The 18196-nt window shown below is 35.4% G+C and overlaps 1 protein-coding gene across 3 annotated transcripts in view; it reads left to right on the top strand.

The window, feature by feature from the left end:
- Positions 1-18196, top strand: part of pde4ba (phosphodiesterase 4B, cAMP-specific a) — a 303391-nt gene that overhangs the window by 158066 nt on the left and 127129 nt on the right. The window contains exon 1 of one of the 3 annotated variants that reach the window (XM_056460027.1): positions 15504-15607. The exons of the other annotated variants lie outside the window; for them this stretch is intronic. Within the exon in view, the coding sequence (XP_056316002.1) occupies positions 15516-15607 (92 nt within the window). The 5' untranslated portion in view covers positions 15504-15515. Of the gene's footprint in view, positions 1-15503; positions 15608-18196 lie in introns of those variants that run through there. 3 annotated transcript variants of the gene reach the window in all.

Genomic DNA, 18196 nt, shown 5'->3' with positions numbered 1-18196 from the left:
ATCCTTTTTTAAATGTAACAAAACACACAGTACTAGGCCTGTCACAATATCTATTTTTGTTGTATGATATGTTGCATCAAAATATATTGCGATAAACTATATTATTGTCATTTCAAGACCATTTTATGCCACTCATCATATAATGACAGAATAACAATGTATGTACACTATATGCCTAAGTACACTTTTCCTGTTGTGATCGCCAGCGGTGTATTCTCCTCTGGAGATCATTTCCATTATTCTTACCAAACTCTCCAGAATCTCCAAGAACTCGTTGCACTCATTAACCCCTGCCACAGCTGACAATAATCTGGACACTCACACACAGACACAGCTGTAGCTCATCTCCACTGATTACGTGCACTATATATACCACTGAGTCTTGTTTACTTGCTAACATTACAAAGCGTATTTCTCTTGTCTAGTCTTGTGGTGTTTTTGACCTTTTGCTTGTTTGTAGTGGTGGGCAAAGTGAGGCTTCATAAAACACTGAAACAGTCGGAGCAAATGTGTCGAAGCTTCGAAACGTTTCTAAACCTCACTCTACGGTGACACCTAGTGGTCATTTTTTTATGTATTGCACTGAAATGGCTTCAGCAAAGAACAGTTGAGCAAACTGAGGTATTAAACCCCGCTTTGTAAATTAGGATCCACAAGTGATTTAGAGGAGCGGTTAGGGTTTCTCACTACCGTGTGGGCATACTGGGTTCAAATCCAGGCTGATGAAGCTATTTTGAAATGCTTTAATATCAGTTTGAAATGCTTTGTTCTTGTACTGTTTTGTTTAAACATTGGTCTGACATCCAAATAAACACTTTGTGAATAAATATGTCTTGTTTTAGTCATAAAACAGGGTTGTTGCTAGATTAGACATGGTTGTGGCCAGAAGTTAACAAGAATTATTTATATTATTCAATAATTTTCCCATTGTATTTTATTAACATCTACTCATAACCTAAACCCAACCAACCATCACAGTACTGTAAAATATCCATTATTGTTTTACAGTGTTACAAAAATGATGCTAAATTGATGGCGTATCAGCAGCTGTATCCTATCTAGGCTACACTATAAAACAGTAACATTTTTAAAATACATAAAATCATGAATTCAGAGTATTTGTACAAGTCAGGATTCGAGCTCAAAAGTCATTTGAAGCTCTGTAACATCATGCACCCGCACGGTCCACTACGCTATATAAAACAGAAGATTTTTCAGATCCTGTTAGTCAAACGCAGATTCGCCAGGTCTCGAAGCGCTTCTGAACTGATTGATGCTTTAAATCGCTTTAGTCACATGACCAGGTGTTTCGAAACACTTCAGTCACATGACCTGGGTGTTTTGGATCATGCTTCGGTGCAGTGTTTCGAAACACTTGCACTTCGGGATCTCGACACTGTGTCGAAACGCCAGTTTCACGTCAGCCATCCCTACTTGTTTGATTCTTTGCCCCCTAGTCTGACCATTTGCCTGTTTTTGACCTCGCTTTTTGGATTACTTTTATGCTCATGTTTGTTCCTGTTTGTGACCATTGCCTGCACTACTTTCTTAATAAACTGCATGTGGATCTGTTGTCAACATCCAATCGTAACAGAAGACTCAGCCAAGTAAAAAAAAAGTGAGTGTTATATATAGTCCATGTAATCAGTGGAGATGAGCTACAGCTGAATGCAAAGAGTTCTGGGAGTTTGGTAGGAATACCGAAAATAATCTCCAGCAGAGAAAACATTGCTGGCGATCGCAACACTTCCAATGAACACACAATATTTTATTCTTAAGAATATTAACTGTATTTATAGTCATTGTAACAATTGAATAATTAAACATTATAATTAGCATGAGAAACATATATATCCTAAATAAATAAATAATAGTAAATAATTAAATAATAAAAACAAAAAAATGCAAGGTCAAAAGTAGCAGAGGCTGCGATATCTGCTACCAGATCTATTTCAGTTGACACCCACATGAAAATATACTATAGTAATTTATAGTAAATACTGTAGTGTTTTTTTAACCATACTGACATTGATAAGTTGATATAGTGATTATTGTGACATGCCTACACAGTTTATGAACATTTACTACATGTTTATTAATCATTTTGAAATGTTGTGTAATTCTAGTTCTAGCAGTTCTGCATTCTGTTTGCTGCTAGTAAATTCAGTTTCCCTGCAACAAATACCATCACATGTCTGGCTCAGAACCCGAAGCGTTCATGTAATCCAATTCATCATTAAACACTATCATCCTTAACCCTGGTCTTTAAGAGGACTTTAAAGTGAATTAGTTAGCACTTATCTTAATAATTTTAGTGCTTTAATTCTACCATAAGCAGCGTCTGGAGCAGTGTGTCATTTTCCGTTCGCTCTGAAGTGATTGTTCCTCTGAAGATACAGTACATCACGCTGAGATGAGTGTTCCTGAGTGCTTGCTTCGCTCTTCTTGGAACGACCCACATTTTCTGCTTTTACACACACCACTTAGTGAACACTCATAAGAGCATATGATCTGTAAGATAATGAATCTTCTGCATTCCTTTGGAAATGTATTTCATATTGATTAGCAGAATGTCAGGAGTGATTTAGCATAGCAGGAGATATGAAGAGGGAGTATTGCTTAACATTTATGCAAATGCATCACAAAGTGGAATTCCCATCCGTTTGATGCTGAACATGTGATCTGTCCTTCCCAGAAGCCTGGCTTTATGGTGTCCTCCGAATTACTATATGTCATGGAATGTATTTAATTGCATTAAGTAGTTCATTTTTATTCAGAATTTTATTTAAATAGGTCATAGGTTATTATTTAATATATATATATATATATATATATATATATATATATATATATATATATATATATATATATATATATATATATATATATATATATATTATAATATTAATTGCAGTTTGACCATTAACAATATCTGCAAAGTTATGATGATTAAAGTTCAGTGCAAAGGGAGATACTTACTGTTACTGTACAAACAGCTGGTAGGGCTACAATGAGATTTTGCCTGGCATTGTGAGATCACAAGCCTTTAAATTTAAGCATTGATTGTGTTCAAATGCTGACTTTGGAGTCAACATTTCAAGGAAGAAAAGCAGCAAGGCATGTCTGAATCCAAATTCTGCTTCACTTTCTGTCTCCTGAGTTACCTTTTTCTTATCGGATTTTGAAGTCAGCATTGATTTGCCCTTTGCTGCCTTCGATATCCCATAGTGTTCCATTAATGACAATTGAGTTAAAATGGAAAAAACATAGCATCTCGAAATGCCACTTTTGGCCTGTTTCCACCTTTATCAGGCTTGCGTTTCCACTGCCTAAAAGACGCTTCACTCTCACGGTTGTCCTTTTTTGAAAGGATCAGATGTCAGAAGCACTTCAATAATCACGCACACGTTATTATCATCAGCTCAAGAAGTTCCTAATTTCAAATATAGATGCTCACACGAGCTCCCTGGAGAAAGAGAAACCACTCTCACTTTTAGATGGCCTCGTAAAACAAAAACAGGACACGGCAGATTTTGTTCTTCTTGACTTTGTGGCTGTACATCAAGACAATGACAAGGTTTGTTTGCGCTCGGGTCAACTATGGCTCGTTATAATATGCATATAGTATTACGATGCAATATCTCGGCTGTATATTTAAAACATGGCAGTTCCTTTGTTTTAATTCTGGCTAGCTCCACGAGCGAGTGACGTTTCTCTGTAAACCAATAGCGTTCCTCTGGGTGTCTAGCTCTGCCTTTTGGTATCCTTTAGTCCTGCTTGGTACAGTACCCTTTGCAAAGGGTTACCAAAAAGTGGTACGGTACAGTTTGCTTTTAGGTACCTTTTGATAGTGGAAATGGCCATAAAAGTGTACCGAACCATACTGTACCACTCAGTGGAAATGGGCCATTTGGTGTCATTTTGAGTGTAAATGTACATTTTTGACCAACACTTTTGACTTTTGATAGCATTTCTAGTGAGAATATTGTAGTAAACAAATATTCAATTAGATATCACTAAAGCTCTCATCATGATTGTACATGATTAAATTGTAACACTGTAAAAGTATTCATAAACAAACCGTTATCCAAATTTTATGATTCATCTTTTTTTCCTATTTATTTATGCTTATCAAATGCTTATTTATTTATTTGCATTATCAACAGCTTGATGTTGTAAAGTTTGAAAAAGTTACTTTTATTTACATTTTAAGTGAAGTTTCATAAACTAATTTCGAGAGGAGCACGTGATATGATTGAGCACGTCTGGCCACTCATCTGTAATCAGTAATAATCCAATCAGAGTGATCCTGGTTTACTATAAATGGATCATTTTCTCCCTAATGTTTTATCTTCGTTTGGAAGAATCCCCCCTTCCACCCCTTCTCCTCCTTTTCCTCCCTTTTCTAAAAGGGGGAGCTCTCGAGACCTACCTGATCTCGGATCTCCTGATATGCTTATCGACCGGGCGGGAGCCCTGGGCTCAAATATCTCCGAGCTCAGGGTTCTCTCCCGGGACAGCATGCCAAACCTGCTTTATACGCCAAGCACATCTAAGTGGGAACTCTTGAAATAGTTTGAAGTGATATATTGCCTTTGTCAGGGTTGTACCATACAGTACAAAGCTTGGCAATAAACCGCCAGAATTTTTTTTCTGTTATTTTAAGGACTTAATTCTTCATATGTATATTATTTATTTATTTTTAAATTGCTAAATCTGTCAATAAAAGTCATTTTGTTAAACTTCACAGTTAAATTTTTAACATCAAAATTTAACAGAGAAGAAAAATACAGGTCCCATAATACAGGATCATAAATAAATGGAGAAAAAAAAATCACAGAACCTGTTAATTAACTATTTTTTTTACAGTGTTTGCTGTCTCAGAGGTCTGTCTGAAATCTGTTTTACAAGGTGCTTTGGTGTACAGACGCTGCCTCCAGAGTCACCCTCTGATAGGGCGGCAACAAGTCAGCAGCCTAAGCTTTCGGATGATGCACTATTTACAGACAATGTGTAATAGCTAACCAATGAAAGCTCAATGAATATTTCTGAGGGAGGGGCTTTATTGAACGATGAAGTCAACGGTCTATTTTTAGAAGAATGGAAACAACGGTGTTGAATATGTATTTAAAAAATAAAGTGATTTATTTCAAACAAAGAATGGACAGATGCTACTGTGCACCCCATAAATACAACCAAACCATTGAAAATAGCTGACCGACAAACCCTTTAATGATGGAGTTTGTAAGTATCTACTAGATGCTATGCTTTCAGGTTTTGAAACATGGTTGAGGATGCAGTTTTCTCAAGTATGAACGAAAGTACAAGTGGCTTTTTTGAAGGGGCTCCTGTCCTGATGAGGAGAAAGAGCAAAATATCAGTCATCTGATGCCTTAGAGTCATGGCAACAGGATAGACCTTTTGTTTAGCTTGCGTCAATGGCTGGTGCCCTGCAATGGGCACATTTCAACACACACTTATGAATTAGCAAGCTCATATGCTGTTTCGGTTTGCTGGTTTTTAAGTTTAGTCTACAGTATTTTACTGTATCTGCAAACAAAGTCAATTCCCGTTCCCAGACACCCTACCAGGCACACACCAAACACCAGACAGGCATCCTAAAAACGACATGAATTATCATGGAAGTAGATGGTTTGAATCACAGTAATCACTGCTATTACTTATCCTCTCTTTTTTATGAATAGCTTTGTAAGTACTGTATGAGTGAAATTCATATTAAATAAACTAACAGGACTCCAAAAAATAAAACAGTTTATCTATCTCTCTGTCTACAAAGCAAACAGTTTGAGGAACTTATATAAATGTCTGAAAAAAATTTATCAAAATTAGATAGTCCTCTAATTATACAAGATTAGTATAGTAAATCAAACTTGCACGTTATTAGATGCAGTCCTTTAATAAATCAGATGCTTAGTCAAATGTAGCCAAATGTGTAATACATTTCATGCCGATGAGCTAATGTTTCATCTTCTAGGACAAACACTGCCTGTATTTGGTTGCATCGCACTCGTTTTAGGTCCAGAGGTTAGTTCTGAATCACCATCAAACATTTCCCGTGGGTTTAAGACAGTCTCTGTGTGTGGATATGTGTGTGTACACCAGTTTTATATGGGCTAGTTTATTGAACGGCTGTGCTATCTTGGCCTTGTTTCACAGTAATCTGTTAACCTAGCCAATTAGTGTGGCAACAGCACACCATCCACATTTGTCTCTGTCAAGCTGGCTGACACATACACATGAATACGCACACACATACACACACACATGCACGCACATACACGCGCTCAGACACACGCACACAACCTGATCCTATACCTGGGTCAGGTTCATGCAACATAACCAATATCTATACCAGTGAGAAGAAGGATCCAATTATCACCTTCAACCACAGAGAATAGAACCACATGATAAATAGACAATTATAATGCAATCATACGTGTGTAACATTTTGCAGATTCTCATGGCATGTATTTGTATATGTATTTATGCTTAGAAAATACCTTTATTTATTATTATACTGCAGGTATCAGGTTTTATTATTGTTATAATTGCTAAAGCTTTTAACATTAAGGCACCCAGCCTGTGTAATATATATGTAATATATACAGTAATGTAAATAAAACATCTATTTGTATGTGTTTAGACATGGTTAATCGTTAAACAGTAGCACTATTGAACTTGTTTATATTTAAAAATAAAGTAAGTCTTCAAGCAGAATACAAGAATCTAAATATTCATTATCACAATATTTTGTATTATTGAAAATTTTAACATTACTCTGTAATTAAATGTGTCATCCACATTTCAGATCACTCGCTCACATATGCAAGACACAGGAGGTGTAGAATTTGCCTAGGGAGGGGGAAAGTCACAAACCTGGTTGCCATGGAAACAAAGGCAGTACATTAAAGGGATTAAGCGACAGGGTTGTGTGTTTGTACTTGCGGGAGCGTGACTAGCATAAGCATGAATAGCACGTCACTGGAGTGCGGTGACGGTGTTTGCACATCACCATGAACGCCGTGCATCCTCTGCATCCAGAGCAGCCGAGCTTTACTAGCGATTTGTAGTGCATTGTGTGTGAATCATCTGTTATTTGTTGAACAAAGCCACAGATGACGCTCGAAATGACAGGATTCCGACTGGCTGGGTGGATGGTTGTGAGTTTGACATGACTTGAATGTGAAGAAAACGCCTGGCTTTATCTGATAAATATGTCTGTGTTTTGTTTAATGTTAAGGTTTTGAGCTGCAGTATTACTATGGTTACTTTGAGTAAAATCTGCATTATTAGAAATGAGTGCAGCAGTTGAGGTCTGGAAATAAAAGCTTTTTATGTATATACTGTATATTAGCAAGAAGGACAGAGCTGTTGCGAGGTTTAGATTATTTATGAATTTTCTGGAACCTTCTTCATATTGTCATGCTTATTTTTAACACCATCATGTTAAGGAATGTGTGGGGGGAAAAAATACTTGCCATGACTACTTAACCATGACTACTTGCATTCTTTGCTGTCATAAGTGACTTAATGTTTTCACACTATTAAGGGATGTAATATATTTTTGTTTATTAATGTTTTGGGGTTATTATTTAAAATTTTTGAAGGATTTTATTGTAATATACATGTTTTTTTCCCATTATAAATGAGTGAAATAAGGCATTATTTGAATCATTGATTTAATCACTGACATTTGAGGGTTTACCCTACTTTTAATCTTTGATGAAATTATATCAAAAGTGATCTCAGAGTAAGAGAAAATACAGATGCTCTGAATTTTAACAAAATCTTGTTCAAACACACATAGAACAGATATCATTTTTACCAAAATAAACTCTTCTACCCAAATCGTGTGACCTGGACTCTTGTTACTTTAAAAACTCCTGTATTTTATATAGCGGCTAATCAATTCCTCCCTGAAATTGATCAAATCAAATGTCATTACCTCAGTATCTACACATAATCCTCAAAGAAAATACTTGTTTGCAAATCTAAAAAAAAAATCAATTCATTTACACATTTGAAGCACAGTCACCTTGACAACTGCAGTGACTTCAAAAGCTCACATAACCTGAATAGAAACGTGAAAGGCATTACATTTTGTACATACTCAGTTGTTTTGCCCTGTGTATTAAAGAAAGAGTACAGCAGAGTAAAATGGGACTAGGATACAAGCAGCATATGGCACTGACATTGCCAATGGGACAGGCCTTTGGCAACCTCTAGTATACGCAGCTTCCATCCCTTGAGTACATATGTTGAACAGCTGGATTTCATTTTTAAGGCTTCTGAGAGCCAAGTCTACCTTAAAGATAGGTTTCTTTGTCCAAAACAGGTAATTTCTTAGTGTGTAGGCCATAGTGAAGTGCACCTGCAGAGGTCTGATACAAGTTCACCTTCCATGGGTACACCTTTGCATTTGACTCCAAAAAAATTTAATAAGAACTTTGTTCAGTTTCCATTACGTTTATGTCTAACACGTGTATGTTCTGTTATACGTTCAAAAAACTGGGGATGCAGCAAAAATTAAATTCTGGGCAGAAACCGAAAATTCTACATGCGTTTTGCCAAAAAACAAAAATGAAAAATCATAACAATTGTTTTATATTTTATTAAATGATATAATTGTATAATATAAACTATACTGATTTAAAAAAAAAAACACACAATTCAATAACATAACCACAAAACTAGTCTTATGTTGCACAAGTATATTTTTGGCAGTGGGCAAAAATACATTGGATGGGTCAAAATTATAGATTTTTTTAATGCCAAAAATCAATAGACAAGTAAAGAGTAAAGAAGATCATGTTTCATGAAGATATTTTCCATTTCATTTTCTACAGTAAATGTATTAAACGTATATTTTTGATTAGTAACATGCTGTCACAATGATCAGCAATATAGGCTTGTAGACCTCTGGGAATCATTTATTTTCACTCAGGACTACAAAACTGTCACCATATAGACTACAATCCTGTCATGCACCACACACTCATACCTGTTCCAGTTTTCTGCTGATTGCAAACACACACTGCTGAGGCTGTTCAGAACAGATTACATGGACTTTAAAAGCAGCACGGACACACACACACTAGTTGCTGAGTCTTGTTTATCTGTGAGCATTACAATGCGTTTTTCCTTGTTTAGCCTTGCTGTGTTTTGACCCTTTGCTTTGTCTGTTTGTTTTGAATCATTGCTGGCTGTACCGACTATTTGCCTGTTCTTTGACCACCACTATGGATTGCTTTACATTTACCTGTTTGACCCTGTTGACCATTGCCTGCCTGACCATTCTTGTTATAAACTGCACAATGATCCTTAACCCCGTTGTCAGCATCCCATCACATAACACATGCATTGCTAAATATTTCAATTAGACTGGTTTGAAGATGATGTTTTTAATATTTAGATTTTTTTGAATTCTTAGATTGTAGATGTTATTTTTTTTATCTCAGCCAAATATTGTCCTATCCTATTAAACCATGTTAATGGAGAAGTGTCCGTTTACCAGCATTGCCACGATAGCACAGTAGTGCCACTGAAGATACAGAAACAAGTAAACTATAGAAATGTCCAGTCTGTGCGTTATTTGAGTGGAGTTTGATTTTCTAGTGAGCATGTGAGGTTCATGCATAAATAGATAGAATAGAGCAGAATATTAAGCTATTTTGAACCTTTACTGCACCACAGACGCTCTTGCCCTTTGGTGACATAGCAGAAATCTATCCAACCTTTGCATAGTTTATTGAAATGAAATTTCAATGGAAATAAATAAATCTGAAGGAAAAGTGAACGGTAATAGGACAGCATAACCCTATTTTTGGCTCATATTTTAAGACATTTTTGTTTTTCAGACAAAATTTCAGGGGGCGAAAATTCTGTGCATCCCTAAAAAAAAAACGTATTGTTGCATGTTTCGGATGACAAATCCATTAGAAGGCACTGTTCCACACTTTTTGCAAATCTGAATTTTGTTATAATACTATTTGTTTCAGATACAAATCTTCTTGTACTGACTAAACTTTTCCCTATAACCAACCAACAGTGTTTTCAAAAGCAAACGTAAGAGAAAAGTACGGTATGGCCGTGTAGTTTTACCTTTATTTTACATAACTTTTTTCTGAAATCATGCTTCACTCAATCAAGTTCACTGGACTCAATTGACCTAAAAACTGCAGTCAAATGTATGCTGAAATAAATTTAGCAAAAATGCAGGCTGAAGGCACATATTTACAGTGAGACTGTGTTGTAAAAATTCATGATTTATTTTAGGTTAGACTAACAAAACAGAAAGATATTTAAAAACTGTTCAGAGATCAAACGGATTAATAAATTAATGAATTAACTAACAGACTTTAAAGTGAGCTGTGAAAAATGTATTTAATTCATCGCAAATATTGATTGGGTTACTTATGCTTGCTTAGTTGAAAGTAGAAATTTTTATTCTTGTTTTTGCCAGCAAAATAAAAAGTTATTTTCAATTCTCCAGGCATCCAAACAACAAAAATTTTTGACATTCAATTTTTCAGTGATTAATAATCAGGCACTCTAGTGTCAACCAGTTATGCATTCATCCTTTAAAAAAAAAAAATGCAACAAACATAATCAACACACAACACAGTTCAGTATAGTTTCACAGAATGTTAAATATATGTCAACTAAGGCTTTTTAACTATGATTATCATAATTCAGTTGATAGTATTGAAGTGTCCATAGCATTTTAATAAAATGACGAAATTAGATAATGCTAGAAATCACTGTCATGTTTTTTATTCTTCTATTTTACATTTTTTAATACTTATATTTTAATCACATTCAAAATATTAGTATAGGGAGGTGGAGAGATTGCGTAACCACAAATGTACCAAACAATAGAAAATAATCTTAACTGTTGATCAGTACTTCCTGCAGACTTCCCCTTTTCTTTCTTCTTTTTTTTTTGTTGTTTTTGACATGTGGACATCAGCATCAAGGTGCAATACTGCCACCTATTATAGAGTGTCATAAAGTGTTAGTACTGTATTTTAACAATGTCATCATATTTTTAGTTTACAGAGAGTACTTTTATGTTCACATTTTATGACACTATGTCCTGTTTTTGGTTTGTTTAGTTGCCTTTAGTCAACTCTACAATGTGCTCTTATTTCAGTTGAATCCCACCAGTTTGTTTGCAAATGACCCTAAGCTCTTATTTTCATGACGTTTGGTTCATTTGTTTGGTGTGTGTCAAGGTTCAGATGGCAGCTTTCACAGTTATTCAAATCAACACCCCTAGCAGAACAATCACACAAGAGTTCACTTAACTCACAACAAACCTGCCAAGTATGACCACTTTTAGTCACTTTCACATTTGTTTTTGTTTGTTTGGAAATTCAGTTAGCTGTGTAAGCTATTTTAAGTCTCAAATCTTTTAGTATCTGTGTTTGTGCTGGTATCCATGACATAGCTTTAGATATGATTGACAGATGTGGCTTTACTCCATTGACCTTCTGCCGTTTCTCCTTCAAAGTGATCTCCGGTCAAGTTCACAGATACTGATCATTCCTGATAGTTGAACCAACAATTGTTTGCATATCCATACACTTAATTCATCTTATATCCTTTCACTATTTGACCTATTAGTTTTACTCTTATGTCAAACACGTTTGGAATGTGCGTTCATTTTTACAGCTGTCCACCAGATTGACAGCTTGTGAGTTTTGGCAGTTATTTTAATTCACAGATTATTTCACTGTCTATTCAGAAGGTCAAGGCTATATTTGTATATGCTAAAGTTTTTTTTTTTTATGTGGGTAAACTTCTGAAATGAAATATACTGAATTTAATATTAGAGCGTTTCCATGTCAAGCTTGCCATGAAAAAAATTAGCTTTTCACCAAAATAGCAAGTTTTTTTTTTTGTGGAGGCTTGTATTTTACAGAACTGTTCAAATACTCAAAAATGTCTCTGTCAGTGTTTGCAAACAATTATATTTGATTTACCAGTCACACAAGTGGCAATGTCACATCCATAACGGAGATGTGCTACATCCACAACGAAGCTTTTACCTCATAAATAAAATAAAATCAATCATTTTTGTTCTATAGAGAGCCAATATTTATCCTTTTGATTAACATAGTTTATTTTGGGTTGTGCGTTTTAATTCATAGAATGTCTACAAACATTTTACACATTTAAAATACACTCGCCGGCCACTTTATTAGGCACACCTTACTAGTACCGGGTTGGACCCCTTTTGCCCTCAGTACTGCCTTAATCCTTCATGGCATAGATACAACAGGTACAAGGTACTGGAAATATTCCTTAGAGATTTTGGTTCATATTGACATGATAGCATCAAGCAGTTGCTGCAGATTTGTTGGCTGCACATCCATGATGTGAATCTCCCGTTCCACCATATCCCAAAGGTGCTCTATTGGATTGAGATCTGGTGAACATAAAAGCAATTTGAGTACAGTGAACTCATTGTTATGTTCAATAAAAGAGTCTGAGATGCATGCTTTATGGGCCCAAAGTGTGGCAAGAAAATATACCCCACACCATTACATCACCACCACCACTAGCCTGAACTGTTGATACAAGTCAGGATAGACCCATGCTTTCAAGATGTTGACACCAATTTCTGACCCTACCATCTGATTGTTGCTGCAGAAATCAAGACTCATCAGACCAAACAACGTTTTTCCAATTTTCTACTTTCCAATTTTGATGAGCCTGTGTAAATTGTAGCCTCAGTTTCTTGTTCTTAGCTGACATGAGTGGCACCCGGTGTGGTCTTCTGCTGCTGTAGCCCATCAGCCTCAAGGTTTAATGCGTTGTGCATTCAGAGATGCTCTTCTGCATACCTCAGTTGTAACGAGTGCTTATTTGAGTTATTGTTACCTTTCTATCAGCTGGAACTAGTCTAGCCATTTTCCTCTGACCTCTGGCATCAACAAGGCATTTGCGCTCACAGAACTGCCGCTCACTGGATATTTTCTCTTATTTGGACCATTCTCTGTAAACTCTAGAGATGGTTGTGCGTGGAAATCCCAGTAGATCAGCAGTTTCTGAAATACTCAGATCACCAACTCATACTCATACTCACCCACAACCATGTCATGTTCAAAGTCACTTAAATCCCCTTTCTTCCTCATTCTGATGCTCGATTTGAACTGCAACGGTTCATCTTGACCATGACTAAATGTCTAAATGCATTGAGTTGCTGCCATGTGATTGGCTGATTAGAAGTTTGCGTTAACAAGCAGTTGGACAGTTGTACCTAAAAAGTGGCCGGTGAGTGTATATATAATGTTTACAGATTGATATTTTTCTGATCCCATAACTCTGTGGTTAGTTGTTGAGGAAAATGTGAACAGATGTTTCAAAATAATCTTAACATAAACTTTTTTCTTTTTTGGATGTGACATTTTACTGCAAATGTCACATCAATAATGCTGGAGTTGCTCACAATACTTCAATGAAGCATTTATATATTTATTTATATTTAAGCATATATATATATATATATATATATATATATATATATATATATATATATATATATATATATATATATATATATATATATATATTTATATTTATATATATATATAATTATGTTTGTTGATCCTATTAGTGTTTTTGAGTAAATCTTAAGTGAAGGTCTTATTCGCTTTTGTCCTCATTCATAAACTACCTGAATGAACTAGGGCATCTTGTTCATGATTGAACTGGGACATCTATATTGTGAACAAACTGAATTAGATGAGGCGAATGTAACTCTGAAACAGAGTCACGTTATGGTACTGTAGCTAGACAAGAAAAAAATATATTTATGTAAAAATGACTGATATATTTACACTAAAATATTTTTTTTTACCATTATTCTTGGTCCAATGAAAAATTTACTTCTCTCCATGAAGTTAAACACAAACTTTTGGGTGAATAAAAATCTTGACCATTACTATGTATCAATCAAAGATTATTTTATAGCACAAGTTATTTTTGAAAATACAGATGTTAATACGATGACATTTTGTGATGCATATAATAACAAAAAAGTCATTATAAAAGAAATTCGTTTCATCATTCATCATTAACTTAAAAGTAATAATAAACATGGAATTGTGCAAATTAAGTAAAAACTAATAAAGTACAGGGCAGTAATTAGCATGGTTTATTTGTACTGTGGTGCATGGAAAACATATTGTAGTAGTAGTAGTATATTGTAGTAGTATCAACTCATCATTTCAGAAAGGCTTGAATAAACTCCACCACAAATACACGAAATAAACTCACTTGGTATTTTTTTACAAATGAGCTGTATTTCAGCTTCAGTCTGTCTCTGTCACTGACGACTGTTTATCTAAAGTACCGCATGATGGGTGGGAAGAAGCAGCTCATTTGCATTAAAAGCCACAGGCTACAAAAACAGCCACAATGTGCTCAGACACCAAAATGGGCATAATCTGGAGGCAATAATAAATTATGTGATGGATATTTTGAGCTGAAACTTTACAGACACATTCTGGAGACACCAAGATAAGGCTTATCTTGTAAAAGGAAATCATTCTAACATGTTGGCTTTTGTTGATTATGATTATTATTATTGTCAATGTAAAGAGTTGCGCTGCTTGGTATCTATATGGATTTTAATTATATTTTTTTCTGCATCTTTATAAATGTCTTATTGCCAAATTTGATCAAATTAATTCATCCTCTCTAAAGAAACGTTTTTGTTTGTTTTATCTTATCTTACTGACCTCAAGTATTTAAACTGCAGTTTACCAAAATGTAGATTTGTAGTAGACCTCCAAACTAAATCGAAACAACCTCAAGGAAATAGTGCCTAAATATAGAAGTGAAATAGCCAGTCAAGGTTAGAGAGTGAGAGAGGGCGAGAGCAAGAGAGAGAGACAAAATAAAGGGATCATCTTCTAATCTCTCTTCTTTAGGACAGAAAGACACAGCACAACTATAATGGATTTTGGATAAAGCAAAAATCCTGGGAGACTGTCATCACCACAGAGATCATCTGAGCGTCTGCTTTCCATTTTCTCGACTGTTACCATGCGTACGGTCAACTTGTTGATCAAATCCATCAAAGTAATGTTTAAACTGTGCAAGAAAAATTAGTACATGTCTTCTGTCTCTCTCTTCTGCGACTGGAAACAGACTTATTGAGTGTGTGTGTGATTTCCCCCTCACTCCGGATCTTCTTGTTTACCGCCGAGCAGAGGCCACCGTCTTCCTGTTTCTGAAAGTAAAGAGCTGCGATAAACTGAAGAGACACGCTTTCTGCCAGGTGTGAGCGGACCTATGATACTCGACCCCCCGAGGAGGTAGAAGCGTGACCGACTGACAATGCAACCAGAGACTCACACTAACAGATACAGTAACCCTCTCTCGGCTGCCCTGACTCCCTTCAGCATTTCTGAATGCTGCAAAGATGAGTTTAGAGTTCAAAGAGATTCCCCTGGACGACTCTTGAATCTGCTGGGAATTTAAATATGATGGATTTGGACCTGTCCGAGAATAAGAGCTTTCTAAAGTCGTGTCTGAGGCTGGGCAGTTACTCGTACCGTCGACACTCTTGGGTCTGGTAAGCACGAATGTGGGAGTAAGGTTGTAACCACAATAGTCACCTGTTTGGATTAGGTGACTTAGCTTGTGTAATGTATTGTAACAGCAGATAGAACTTTAGTAACACTTTACTCGAAGGTGGTATTCATAAGACTAACATGACACCTTTATAATCATGACATGACACGTGTCATGAATACAAAGGAGACTTTATGCATGCTATTGACAACCTTAAGTGTCATTTGATTAGTTTTCTCATTTTAAATGCTAAGATGACATTGCTTCAGATTGCTTTATGACAACTTGACAAATTAATACTTGTCTTTGCCTTTGTTATAACAACTTCACATTACCAAGCCAACAAAACCAGTTGCTTCATCCCAATTCTACGTATAATACATCCAAAAAGTATGTCCTTTTTGTGACGAAAAAGTATATACTTGTGTGTGTATGTGTGTGTGTGTGTGTGTGTATGTGTAACAGAAGAGAATGCAAGATTTACAACATGCTACTTCCTCATTAATGGACCGTTATGTTGCTTAGTTACAGTACATGCCCTCTCAACACATTATCCACATGTCTTTCAAATTTAATTTCCTAACATACTAGAGATGCAGCAGTGCAATGATCTGCCTTTCACGAGTCTTTCATGTAAAGAAATCTCCTCAGGTGTTTGCATAATTATGCATTCAGACATTTATGGATAAACGTGTCTTTATGAAAGTTCACACTGATGTTGCAGATAAAATATAACATGAAAACGTGATTTAAACATTTTCAGATATTAATTAAGTCATTCAAACAGCTTTACCTAATACTCTCTACTTGATGGTTGGTCTCACGCATATGCCATGTTTGTAGTTTTTTAACAGTTTTTACCTCTGTTTGTAGTTCTAATCAAATTCACATTCTACTGTATGTGCAATGTATTGTGAACAGACGGTTCTTCACTTTGCATTTCTGCAGGAAATTGTAGACCATCTGGGAAACTTTGGCAAACTCTTTTCAACATAGTACAGTTCAGGACATACTTATTCTATTTTATATTATCAAATGTAGTATAATGTAGTATATGTAGTATTATGTAGTATAAGTATGCGAATTGAGGTGTAGTAACTGACAGGTTACCAGGGTATTTCAAGTCAAGTAAAAGTATCTGTTGTAAATATTACTCGAAGTATGAGTTAAAAGTAGCCTTTTCAAAAGTACTCAAGAGTAGTGAGTAGTGAGTAGTGAGTATTACGCTGTAAACAGCTGATGTTTGTAATTTGTAAATGTTTGTAAACGTAACATTCTGTAGTGCATTTAGTTATGGCCCAGCAGGCATACACAATGTCACAGGATGTTAATATTACCTTATATTTAGGTTTTGATGTCAGGTGACCAAAATTCAAGTAGCCAGGGTCTAAGAACAATGTTATTTTGACGTCCAATAACGATGTCAAATGACATTGATATTTGGTTGACTTTAGGTTGTGTTAGAAAGTGACCAAAATCCAACAAGCCAACATCCTAAACCAACGTCATATTGACATCAAATACTGACATTTATTCATCAGGTTTGGCAACCAAAATCCAACATTTGATAGACGTCATAGTGGTAATGTTCACAAAACGTCAAGCTCTAACATCATTAGACGTTGATATTTGGTTGATTTCAGGTTGGACATTGGACACTGACGTCAGCCTGACATTGGGTTCTGATGTCAACCCAAAACAAAATGCAACGTCTCCACGACGGTGGAGTACAACGTCAATATGACATCATGTTGACATCTTGTGTTTAAGGCCATTTTGGTCATCAGTAAACATCCGTCATCTTCTCATCAGTGACATGAATCTAAACAGTCTCTGGGTCAATGCGTGTAAAGATTTTGGACATCTTTTTGGACATTTTTAATGCTTCCAAACAGTTTGCTGCTATTATAAATCGCCCATGTCTTGAGGTGATTCATTATGATGCGATTTGTCTTCTATGTGAGATTTGATTGGACAGGAATCACAGGACTGATTTTTCTAATCCCCAATGGACAAGAAACAGTAAAGTAGTGACTGCAGGTTGAAGAAAAGTAGTGGAGTAAAAGTACCGATACAGCACTAAAAATGTACTCTGGGGGAAAACTAAGCTAAAAGCTAAAACTACACATTTTTAAAGCTAATTAGTAAATTTCAACTCCTGAGAAAAACTACTCAATTACAGTAATATGAGTATTTGTAATTAGTTAATTTACACTACTGCTTAGTAGGCCCACACGGAATCTGATGCCCAGAATTCCGCAGATTTTCCGCAGATTTCCTCAGATTTCCGTAGATTTTTAGCCCATAATTAATTCTGTTTATTTACTTGAGTAAATGTGTGTAAATCTATATTTATTCAGTTTTTGAATTAAGTATGGTAATAATATTGACTAATATGAAAATGTTCATCTGATTTATGTACAATGCAGTTTGTACAGTAATATTTTCTGTTTTTTAGTAGATATATTATATGAAAGACTTGCTTGTTTACCAAATAAAGTGAATCTAATTGGATTTGCATTTTAAACATTAAATAAAAGTTTAGAAGATATTATTTTTTATTTCACATATGAAGGTTTTAGTTATGATA

Source organism: Danio aesculapii, chromosome 6 (assembly GCF_903798145.1).
Source record: "Danio aesculapii chromosome 6, fDanAes4.1, whole genome shotgun sequence".
NCBI lineage: Eukaryota > Metazoa > Chordata > Actinopteri > Cypriniformes > Danionidae > Danio > Danio aesculapii.
The sequence above is the reverse complement of the archived record's forward strand: the minus strand, read 5'-3'. Positions and strand labels throughout refer to the sequence as shown.